Source organism: Theropithecus gelada, chromosome 20 (assembly GCF_003255815.1).
Source record: "Theropithecus gelada isolate Dixy chromosome 20, Tgel_1.0, whole genome shotgun sequence".
Taxonomy (NCBI): domain Eukaryota; kingdom Metazoa; phylum Chordata; class Mammalia; order Primates; family Cercopithecidae; genus Theropithecus; species Theropithecus gelada.
The window spans coordinates 53,940,965-53,953,337 of record NC_037688.1 but is presented as its reverse complement, the minus strand read 5'-3'; the positions used below and the strand labels follow the sequence as shown (position 1 = coordinate 53,953,337).

At 39.3% G+C, this 12,373-nt stretch overlaps 1 protein-coding gene across 2 annotated transcripts in view; it reads left to right on the top strand.

Annotated features, from left to right (window-relative positions):
• The window catches only part of ITGAM (integrin subunit alpha M), a 79,745-nt gene that overhangs the window by 45,134 nt on the left and 22,238 nt on the right, over nt 1–12,373 (top strand). Inside the window, exons 13-14 of one of the 2 annotated variants that reach the window (XM_025370380.1) lie at nt 3,845–3,985; nt 4,076–4,285. In XM_025370380.1, coding sequence (XP_025226165.1) covers nt 3,845–3,985; nt 4,076–4,285 — 351 coding nt within the window. Of the gene's footprint in view, nt 1–3,844; nt 3,986–4,072; nt 4,286–12,373 lie in introns of both variants that reach the window. The other variant, XM_025370379.1, reaches the window with a different exon arrangement.

The window sequence follows — 12,373 nt, the reverse complement described above, 5'->3', positions numbered from 1 at the left end:
TGATTTCTCTTTTGATTTCTTCTTTGACCCACTGGTTGTTCAGCAATGTGTTGTTTAATTTTCACCTATTTTTGACTTTAAAAATTTTCCTCTTGTTGATTTCTAGTGTCATAACCATTGGGTCAGAAAAAATACTTGATATGATTTGTTTATCTATTTTTTTTTTAATTTATTTTTGATAGAGTCTTGCTCTGTCACCCAGGTGTAGTGGCAAAATCTTGGCTCACTGCAACCTCCACCTCCCAGGTTCAAGCAATTCTCCTGCCTCAGCCTCCTGAATAGCTGGAATTACAGGTGGCCGCCACCAAGCTTGGCTAATTTTTGTGTTTTTAGTAGAGACGGGGTTTCACCATATTGGTCAGGCTGGCCTTGACCACCTGACCTCAGGTGATCTGTCCACCTTGGCCTCCCAGAGTGCTAGGATTATAGGTGTGAGCCACTGTGCCTGGCCAATACTTGATATGATTTAAATCTTGAATTTCTTAAGACTTGTTTTGTGGCCTAACATATGATCTACTTAGAAAATGTTCCACATGTGCTTGAAAAGACTGTATTCTGCTGCTACTGAATGGAATGTTCTGTAAATGTCTGTTATATCTATCTGGTCTATAGTATTGTCCAAGTCTGTTGTTTCCTTATTGATTTTCTGTCTCTCTGAACTATTGTTGAAAGTGGGATATTGAAGTTCCCTACTATTATTAGAATATAATAATGATAATACTATTATTGTATTGCTGCCTACTTCTCCCTTCAGTTCTGGTAATATTAGCTTTATGTATTTAGGTGCCATGATGTTGAGTACATATAGCTTCACAATTGTTATATTCTTTTGATTAATTGACTTATTTATCATTATATGATGACTTTCTTTGTCTCTTGTGGCAGTTTTAAGGAAAGGTCTATTTTTTCTGATATAAGCATAGTTCTCCCTGATCTCCCTTGGTTATCATTTGCATGGAATATCTTTTGCCATCCTTCCACTTTCAGCCTACGTGTGATCTTAAATCTGAATTGAGTTTCTTATAGGCAGCATATAGTTGGATTTTACAAAATCCATTCAGCCACTCTATGTCTTTTGACTGGAGAATCTAATCCATTTACATATAAATTAATGATTGGCAGGTAAGGGACTATTATTGCTATTTTGTTTATTGTTTTCTGACTTCTTTGTAGTTCCTTTGTTCCATTCTTCCTTCCTCTCTTGCTGTCTTCCTTTGTGATTTGATTTTTTTTGTTGTTAATATGTTTTGATTCCTTTTTCTATGTTTGGTGTATCTACCACAGTTTTTTTTTTTCTTTGTGGATACCATGAGGCTTACATAAAACATCTTTTAGTTATAACAGTCTATGCCAAGCTAATAACAACTTTGACCACATACAAAAACTCGACCCTTTAACTTCTCCTCCCCACACATTTTACATTAATGTCACACTTTATCAATTAATTTGCAATAAAGTTGCAAAGATAGTTTAAGAGTTTTTCACCAAACGGTTCTCGAACAATTGGACATTCATAGTAAAAAAATAAAAATAAACTTCTATTGATACCTCACGCCGTATAAAAATTAATTCAAAATAAGCAATTTCTTTAAAAGTTTAACGTATGGTTATTATACCAGCAACTTCCCTCCTAAGGATTTTTTTTTTTTTTTTTTTGAGACAGAGTCTCACTCTGTTGCCCAGGCTGGAGTGCAGTGGCATGATCTTGGCTCACTGCAAGCTCCGCCTCCTGGGTTCACGCCATTCTCCTGCCTCAGCCTTCCAAGTAGCTGGGACTACAGGTGCCCGCCACCATGCCTGGCTAATTTTTCTATATTTGGTAGAGACAGAGTTTCACTGTATTAGCCTGGATGGTCTTGATCTCCTGACCTCGTGATCAGCCTCCCAAAGTGCTGGGATTACCGGTGTGAGCCACTGCGCCCAGCCTCCTAAGCCTTTACTTAAGAGAAATGAAAACAGATGTCCACATGAAAACCTGTATGCAAACGTTTCTGGTCGCTCTATTAATAATCAACCCTTAGAAAAAACCAACATGCCCTTCAACTAAGAAATGGATAAACCAACTGTGGCACACCTATACAATGGGAATACTAATCAGCAATAAAAGAGAGCAAATTACTAATACATGCGACAACACAGATGAATCTTAAATGCATTATTGTAGGTGAAAGAAGCCAAATTAAAAAGGCCACATACAATATAATTCTATTCATATGACATTCCAGAAAAGCCAATAAGAGCAGAAAACAGTTGAGTGGTTGCCAGATGTTGGTAGTTGGAGGGGAGAGATCGACTATGATGGGGCAGAAGGGAATATTTTGGGGATGAAGAAGCTATTTTCTGTTTTGACTGTGGTGTTGGTTATATGACTTTATTGTTTTTGAGACAGAGTCTTGCTCTGTTGCCCAGGCTGGAGTGCAACCTTCACCTCCTGGGTTCAAGCAATTCTCCTGCCTCAGCCTCCCAAGTAGCTGGATTACAGTCACCATGCCCAGCTAATTTTTGTATTTTTAGTAGAGATGGGGTTTCACCATGATTTCCAGGCTGGTCTCAAACTCCTGACCTCAGGTGATCCACCCACTGGCCTCTCAAAGTGCTGGGAGGCATCCGGCCAGTTATATGACTTTGTATGTTTGTCAAAACTCATAAAACTATGTACTAAAAGCCTGAATTTTATTGTATGTAAACTCTTCCCCAATAAATCTGACCTAAAAAACAATAAAAATTCTGTTGACTTTAGGATAAAGCTTAAATGCCTGTATTGAATTATCAATGAATCATCCCTCAATGGTGTATGAGGCAGAAATCACTTTGCAGAGCCGTGGCATGATGTCCCCTGCACATTCCCTTCCTAGAACTTGTCCCAGTTTGAAATTGCTGTACACATCTCCCTGTTAATCCATCGATTACTCTCCTCCCCTCCACCTGGCTGCACTGAGCTCAGGCCCTGGAAGGCGCTGTTTCTCTATTACCCAGCTGTGTGCTTAGCAATAAGAAACACATTTGGTGAATGAATGAATGAATGAATGAATGGGTGATTAAATAGGTGAATCTTATGGATGAATTCTACATATTGACCTTGAAGATATTCGAAACATCTTTTTACTTGTAGGTAAACAGCATTTCTTAATATCACAACAAATATTCCTGGGTAGCAATAGTTATTTTTAATCTAAGCCAGTTATTAGCCTTATTAGAGTGCCAACTTTGACTTTTTACCCCCCCTAAGATTCCTAATATATTGAAAGGGTGGTATTCTGTCTGCTCTTCCAGAATTTTCTATCTGTATTTTCCAACCCAAATCCTTCTTTGCTGCCTTAATACTCTCCCAGGAATACCATCTGGGGTAAATCCTCACGCACTGCTCATTGACTCTACTATAGGCTTTTTTATTCTTTATCTTTTAAATTATTAAAAACATATATATATATGTTTTTATCTTTTAAATTATTCTTTATCTTTTAAATTATTAAAAACATATATATATATGTGTATACATATATATACACACACACTTAGAGGTTGGGGTCTTGCTCTGTTGCCCAGGCTGGAGTGCAATGGTGACAAAGCTCACTACAGCCTTAAACTCCTTGGCTCAAGGGATCCTCCCACTTCAGCCTCCTGAGTAGCTGGGATTACAGGCAGAAACCACTCTGCCAGGCTTATTATATAGGTTCCTTTAGCTGGTAGCACATTCAAATGATAATTTATCATGAACCATATAGAAGATCACATCTTCTCCAGAGGGATTCTCAAGCAGACATAACTTTTCTTCACAGAGAGAAAACCCCCGCATCTGCTTTAGGTGGGAAGAGGTGTGTGATTATGGCCCTGTCTCTTTCAGATCGGCGCCTACTTTGGGGCCTCCCTCTGCTCCGTGGATGTGGACAGCAACGGCAGCACTGACCTTGTCCTCATCGGGGCCCCCTATTACTATGAGCAGACCCGAGGGGGCCAGGTGTCTGTGTGCCCCTTGCCCAGGGCGGTGAGTGGTGATGGGACCTGGGCTGGGTGGGGCCCGGTGTGGGTGGCGGGGTCGCCTGAGTTTGGGCCTGATAGTGTTTGTGTTTAGCAGAGGGGTCGGTGGCAGTGTGATGCTGTTCTCTACGGGGAGCAGGGCCAACCCTGGGGCCGCTTTGGGGCAGCCCTAACAGTGCTGGGGGACGTGAATGGAGACAAGCTGACGGATGTGGCCATTGGGGCCCCAGGAGAGGAGGACAACCAGGGTGCTGTTTACCTGTTTCATGGAACCTCAGGATTTGGCATCAGCCCCTCCCATAGCCAGGTGAGACCTGATCACTGTCCTTGTCATGACAGTAGCCTCTTTGTTGATCTTTCTCCTTCTAATTCAGTGTGCCCACAGCTGCTAGATAAGTTCTCACAGTGCTCCTTTCAGAACCTTCAAAAATAATAACATGTGACTGGTCCTGGTGGCTCATGCCTGTAATCCCATCACTTTGGAAGGCTAAGTTGGGAGGATTGTTTAAGCCCAGGAGTTCAAGACCAGTCAGGGCAATATAGTGAGAACCCATCTCTCCAAAAAAAAAAAAGAAAAAGAATTAGCCAGGTGTGGTAGCACACACCCATGGTCCCAGCTACTCTGGAGGCTGAGGCCGGAGGATTGCTTAAGCCTGGGAGGTTGAGGCTGCAGTGAGCCCTGGTCACATCACTGTACTCCAGCAGCCGGAGTGACAGAGTCAGACTTGCACGTGCAGGCGCGCACACACACACACACACACACACACACTTCACAAAAATCTCAAAGACTCTTAGCTCCAGATTGATTATTTCTACAGCAATAGGAGATACATGATAGCCTCATCACTCCCACTTTGTAGATGAGTAGAGCAAGGCCCAGCGATGGCACATGGCAAGCTAGCAGTATTGGGATGCAGGCATTCCTTTCTTCTGAATCTCGGTCCTGGTAAGGTGACCAAGAGCTCTCGTTTGCCTAGCTCTGTCCCAGATTTAGCACTGAAATCCCACATCCTGGGAAACCTATGAGGTTGGCCACCTTACAGTATTGCACACTTCACAGATGTGGAGTTGTGCAGTCACACGTGCCGCTCTTTCAGAAGGGCCCTGTGCTTGGCTTCATGCTCTGCTGTTGCCATCTTCAATTCTTAATAATTTTTCAACAAGGGGTCCTACATTTTTTTGCACTGAGTCTTGCAAAGCATGGAGCCCATTCTGATGACTTGTCACCCTATATTCTGGCCCTGACAACTGTTTTCCTCTGTAAGTTGGCTTTCTGTCTCTTGCCAGGTGGAGCTCACTGTCTAGAGGGACCCTTACGGTCTGGTTCCATCTTCCCTGTGTCATCCTCTTTCCCACCACAGCCACCTGAGACCGTCTAGTCTTCTGGCCTCTGGTCTCTGGGTTTTTACCAGCCTCACGTTTTTCTTTCTTTATGTTTAAACATTTTTTTTATTTAAAATCTTAACAGATTTTAAAATGCACAATGTAATACTGTCATCTATTGGTGCAATGTTGTACAGCAGATCTCTTGAACTTCATCTTGCATGCTGAAAATGTATACCCATTGATTAGCAACTCCTCATTGTTCTCCAGCCCCTGGCAGCCACCATTATATTCTTTGCTTCAATGAGTTTGGTTATCTTATTTTTTTATTTTTTGAGATGAAGTTTCACTCTGTCGCCCAGGTTGGAGTGCAGTGGCACCATCTCGGCTCACTGCAACCTCTACCTCCTGGGTTCAAGCGATTCTTCTGTCTCAGCCTCCCGAGTAGCTGGGATTATAAGCATACACCACCATGCCTGGCTAGTTTTTGTATATTTTGTAGAGACTGGGTTTTGCCATGTTGTCCAGGCTGGTCTTGAGCTCCTGGGCTCAAGTGATCCACCTGCCTTGGCCTCCCAAAGTGTTGGGATTACAGGCGTGAACCACTGCACCCGGCCAGTTTGCCTATTTTAGATAACTCATATAAGTGAAACCATGCCATATTTATCCTTCTGTGACTGGCTTATTTCACTTAGAATAATGTCCTCCAGGTTCATCCATGTTGTCACAAATGAAAGAATATCTTTCTTCTTTTTCTTCTCCTCCTCCTTCTTCTTTTTTTTTTTTTTTTTTTTTGAGACAAAGTCTTGTTCTGTCATGCAGGTTGGAGTGCAGCAGTGCAAACATGGCTCCCTGAAGCCTCAACCTCCTGGGCTCAAGCGACCCTCCCACCTCAGTCTCCTGAGTAGCTGGGACTGTGGGCCCATGCCACTCTGTCTGTCTAATTTATTTTTATTTTTTGTAGAGATGGGGTCTTCCTATGTTGCCCAGGCTGATGTCTTTCTTTTTTAACGCTGAATAGTATCCTACTGTATGTATATACCACATTAAAAAAATCCGTCATTTCCTGATAGAGAGGGGAGGAAAAAATCCCTCATCTGTTGATAGTCATTTAGGTTGTTTTCACATCCTGGCTATTGTGAATAGTGCTGCAGTGAACATGGGCATGTTCATATCTCTTTGAGATCATAATCCCAATTCCTTTGGATAAATAACCAGAAGGAAGATTGTTAAATCATATGGTAGTTCTATTTCTAATTTTTTGAGGAACTTACATACTGTTTTCCCTAGGGACTGCACTATTTTGCATTCTCACCAACAGTGTGCAAAGGTTCCAATTTTTCCATGTATTTACTAACACTTGTCTTTTATTTTTTTGACAATAGCCAGGCTAGCAGGTGTGCAAGTGATATTTCATTGTGGCTTTGATTTGCATTTCCCTGATGATTAGTGATGTTGAGCATCTTTTCACGTATCTATTGGGCATTTTTGTGTCTGAAAAAAATGTCTCTTCAAGCCCTTAAGTCTATTTTTAAATCAAGTTATTAAGGCCAGGCGCGGTGGCTTATGCCTGTAATCCCAGCACTTTGGGAAGCCGAGGCAGGCGGATCACCTGAGGTCAGGAGTTTGAGACCAGCCTGGCCAACATGGTGAAACCTCATCTCCACTAAAAATACAAAAATTAGCTGGGCTGTGGTGGCCTGTAATCCCAGCTACTCGGAAGGCTGAGGCAGCAGAATCACTTGAACCCAGGAGGCGGAGGTTGCAGTGAGCCGAGATTGTGCCACTGCACTGCAGCCTGGGAGACAGAGGGAGATCGTGTCTTAAAAAAAAAGTTATTAGATATTTTGCTATTGAGTTGTATGAGTTCACTATGTATTTTGGAGATTAACCCCTTATCAGATACATAGTTTGCAAATACTCTCTCCCATTCTGTAGGTTATATTTTACTTTGCTTATTGTTGCCTTTGCTCTGTAGAAGTCACACTTGGTTTGATGCAGTCAGATTTGGTTATTTTTGTTGCCTGTACTTTTGGTATCATAGCCATAAACTCATTGCTCAAACCCCCATCTTTACAGCTTCTCCTCTGAGTTTTATTCTAGACGTTTTACATTTTCATTGAAGTCTTTAATTCATTTTTAATTGATTTTTGTGTATGATATAAGAGTCAAGTTGCATTATCTTGCATTCGTATATCCAGTTTCCCAGTACCACTTATCTAAGAGAATATCTTTTACCCATTGTGTATTCTTGGTATTATTTTGGAGAATCAGTTGGACCCTTATGGATGGGTTTATTTCTGGGCTCTCTATTCTGTTCCATTGGTCTCTATGTCTATCTTTATGCTAGTACCATACTATTTTAAGTACTATAACTTTGTCATTTATATATACAAAATCCTGCATTTTATTAGAGTCAAATAACATTACATGAAAGACACTTACATTCGTTTTAGAAAATCCATTGATGTTGCCCAATTTGGCACATACTCGTAAAAGCAAGTTTTATTAACTCATATATTTGGAACTAAAAAGTATTTGAAGTTGATCACAGCATAATGAATCCTCAATTTCCAGAGTACTAGAGATGATTATATACAAAAATCCAGTAAAACTTATTTTACTAATTTACCAGTTCTCTATCACTCCTAAATATCCCTAAAAATATGGTTTTATAAAAAGTAGTGTTCTATAATTCACAATTATGAAGAGCTTTATTATAATCCGAGTATGAACTGTGCATCACCCATATCATGGCTTCAGAAAACTATTGCTTTTCTTGCTAACTTATTTAAGGTTTCAGTACATGAGTCAGTATGCAGAACTCACTAGGTCGTGACTGTGATCTGTAATGATAAAAATAGAGAACCTCTTTGACTTGAATCTAAAAAAGTCACCTTATCATAAAACAGTGTTAACATAATCAAGAATTAACCCTGACAAATAAACAAACCACTTCTTATGGCTTTTAAAAATAGCTCATGCTCATGGTTCTTTCAAAACGATGTTGTAGCTACTGTCTTTTCTAACAAAGGAATATTTTCATCATAGCAACTATTTCTGAGCCAAAAATAAACCACACTAAAAACAGAAGAAAATTCTCAGTGTAGAAAGGAAAATGTTCATCTGTTGTGCAATAGCAGGCATTGGGCTCTGTGAGCACTTTTCAGACATCCTCAATCAACCCAACTAGAGGCGCTATTGAGTTTATCCAGTAAGTGCACCATGCAATCTAATGCTGTGAGGGCATTACTTAATTAGCCAAAGGAAGAACAATCTTTTCTTTTCTTTCTTTTCTCCTTTCCTTTCTTCTTTTCTTTCTTTCTTAAAGGAAGAACAATCTTTTCTTTCTCTCTTTCTATCTCTTTCTTAAGGAAGAACAATCTTTTCTTTCTTTTTCTCTTTCTCTCTCTTTCTTAAGGAAGAACAATCCTTTCTCTCTCTCTCTCTCTCTCTCTCTCTGTCTCTGTCGCTTTCTTTTTATTTTTTTGAGACAGGGTCTCCCTCTGTTGCCCAGGCTGGAGTGCAGTGACGAGATCACAGCTCACTGCAGCCATGACACCCGGGCTCAAGCAATTCTCCCTTCTCAGCGACCCAAGTAGTTGAGAATATAGGTGTGCACCCCCACGCTTGGCTAATTTTTCAATTTTTTGTAGAGATGAAGTCTCACTATGTTGGCCAGCCTGGTCTTCTGGTCTTAAGCCATCCTCCTGCCTCGGCCTCTCAGAGTGTTAGGATTATAGATGTGAGCCACTGCGCCTAGCCAGAGCAATCTTCAAGTTATATACCAGTAATTTATATAGCTTTTCTAAAATTTAAGCAAGTACTGAATGGACTATAGTTATTATCTAAAATTTAAGCAAGTACTGAGTGAACTATAGTTATTATATGATTTAAAAAAAATCAGTAGCTTTTTGGAGTACAAGTGTTTTTTGGTTACATGGATGAATCCTATAGTGGTGAATTCTGAGATTTTAGTGCACCTGCCATCAAAGCAGTGTACACTGTACCAAATATATAGTCTTTTGTCTCTTACCTCCTCCCAGACTCCCCTTCTCCAAGTCCTCAAAGTCCATTGTATCACTCTTGTCTTTGCATCCTTATAGCTTAGCTCCCATTTTTAAATGAAAACATGTATTTAGTTTTCCATTCCTGAGTTACTTCAATAATGGCCTCCAGTTCCATCCAAGTTGCTGCAAAATACATTATTTCGTTCCTTTTTATGGCTGAGTAGTACTCCATGGTGTGTGTGTGTGTGTGTGTGTGTATATGTGTGTGTGTATATATATAAAAAATGTTTTCTTTATCCACTCATTGGTCGATGGGTACCACAGGTTGGTTGGTTCCGTATCTTTGCAGTTGTGAATTGTGCTGCTATAAACATGCATGTTCATGTATCTTTTTCATATAATGACTTCTTTTCCTTTGGGTAGATACCCAGTAGTGGGATTACTGAATCAAATGGTAGATCTACTATTAGTTCTTTAAGGAATCTCCTTACTGTTTTCCATAGAGGTTGTGCTAATTTACATTCCCACTGGCAGTGTAAAAGTGTCCCCTTTTCACCACATCCATGCCAGATCTATTGTTTTTTGACTTTTTAGTTGTGGCCATTCTTGCAGGAGTAAGGTGGTATTTCATTGTAGTTTTAATTTGCATTTCCTTGATGATTAGTGATGTTGAGCATTGTTTTCATATGTTTGTTGGCCATTTGTATATCTTCTTTTGAGAATTGTCTATTCATATCCTTTGCCCACTTTTTGATGGGATTATTTGTTTTTCCTCGCTGATTTGTTTGAGCTTTTTATAGATTCTGGATAGTAGTCCTTTATCAGATGCGTAGTTGGCAAATATTTTCTTGCATTCTGTGAGTTGTCTGTTTACTCTGATGATTATTTCTTTGCTGTGCAGAAGCTTTTTAGTTTAATTAGGTCCCATTTATTTATTTTTGGTTTTGTTGCATTTGCTTTTGGGGTCTTAGTCATGAATTATTTGCCTAGACCAATGTTCAGAAGAGTTTTTCCAATGTTATCTTCTAGAATTGTTATGGTTTCAAGTCTTAGATTTCAGTCTTTGATCCATCTTGAGTTGATTTTTGTATAAGTTGAGAGAAGGGGATCCAGTTTCATTCTTCTACATGTGATTTGCCTGTTTTCCCAGCAACATTTACTGAATAGGGTGTCCTTTTCCCAATTTGTTTTTGTATGCTTTGTAAAAGATCAGTTGGCTGAAAGTATTTGGCTTTATTTCTGGGTTCTTTATTTTGTTCCATGGGTCTAAGTGCCTAGTTTTATACCGGTACTATGCTGTTTTGGTAACTATAACCTTGTAGTATAATTTGAAGTCTGGTACTGTGATGCCTCCAGATTTGTTCTTTTTGCTTCGTATTGCTTTAGCTATTTGGGTTCTTTTTTTGTTCCATATGAGTTTTAGGATTGTTTTATTCTAGTTATGTGAAAAATGATGTTGGTATTTTGATGGGAATTGCGTTGAATCTGTAGATTGGGCAGTATGGTCATTTTCACAATATTGATTCTTCCTATCCATGAGCATGTGTCTATTTGTCTGTGTCATCTATAATTTATTTCAGCTGTGTTTTGTAGTTTTCCTTGTATGGAGCTTCATCTTCTTGGTTAACTATATTCCTAGGTATTTTATTTTATTTTTGTAGCTGTTATAAAAGAGATTGAGTTCTTGATTTGATTCTCAGCTTTGTTGGTGGTGGTGTACAACAGTGCTACTGATTTGCATACATTGATTTTGTAACCTGAGACTACTGAAATTGTTTATCAGATCTAGGAATCTTTTGGATGAGCCTTTAGGATTTTCTAGGTAAATGATCATATAATTGACAAACAGCTCTAGTTTGACTTCCTCTTTTCCAGTTTGGACCCCTTTGTTTCTTTCTCTTGCCTGATTGGTTTGGCTGGGACTTTCAGTACTGTGTCGAATAGAAGTGCTGAAAGTGGGCATCCTTGTCTTGTTCCAGTTCTTAGGGGGAATGCTTTCAACTTTTCCCCCTTCAATCTGAAATTGGCTGTGGGTTTGTCAGATATGGCTTTTATTATTTTGGGATAAGTCCCCTGTATGTCTAATTTACTGAAAGCTTTATTTTTATCATAAAGGGATTTTATCAAATGCTTGTTCTGCATTTATTGAGATGATCACATAGTTTTTGTCTTTAATTCTGTTTATGTGATATGTCACATTTATTGACTTGCATATGTTAAACCATTCCTGCGTCCTTGGGATGAAACCGACTTGATCGTGATGTATTATCTTTTTGATGTACTGTTGGATTTGGTTAGCTAGTATTTTGTTGAGGATTTTTGCTTCTATGTTCATCAGGGATATTGTTCTGTAGTTTTCTTTTTTTGTTATGTCCTTTTCTGTTTTTGGTATTAGTGTGACACCGGCTTTATAGAATGATTTAGGGAAGATTCCCTCTTTCTCCGTCTTTTGGAATAGCATCAATAGCATTGGTACCAATTCTTTGAATGTCTGTTAAAAATGCAGCTGTGAAACCTTCTGGTCCTGGGCTCTTTCTGATTCAATCTCTCTGCTTGTTATTGGTCTGTTCATGGTATCTATTTCTCGCTATAGCTATTATATGACTAATCCAAGGTACCAAAAAGCATTTTTGCATGATTTAGCAGGCCATCCTTTTTCCTTGTGTCCTAATGAGGAAGTTTTTTGACCCTTCATAATTCTCTTAACTAACAAGGATTTTTAGCTCCTCCTCCATCATTTTGTAAAATAATGATGATAATTTAAAACTTCCATCAACATATTAAATTTTCAAAATGAACCAACTAAAAACTACAAAAATCTCAAAGTTTGAGTTTTAAACTGAATATTTGTTTGTTTTTTTTTAAAATTTATTTATTATTATTATACTTTAAGTTGTAGGGTACATGTGCATAACGTGCAGGTTTGTTACATATGTATACTTGTGCCATGTTGGTGTGCTGCACCCATCAACTCGTCATTTACATCAGGTATAACTCCCAATGCAATCCCTCCCCCCTCCCCCCTCCCCATGATAGGCCCCGGTGTGTGATGTTCCCCTTCC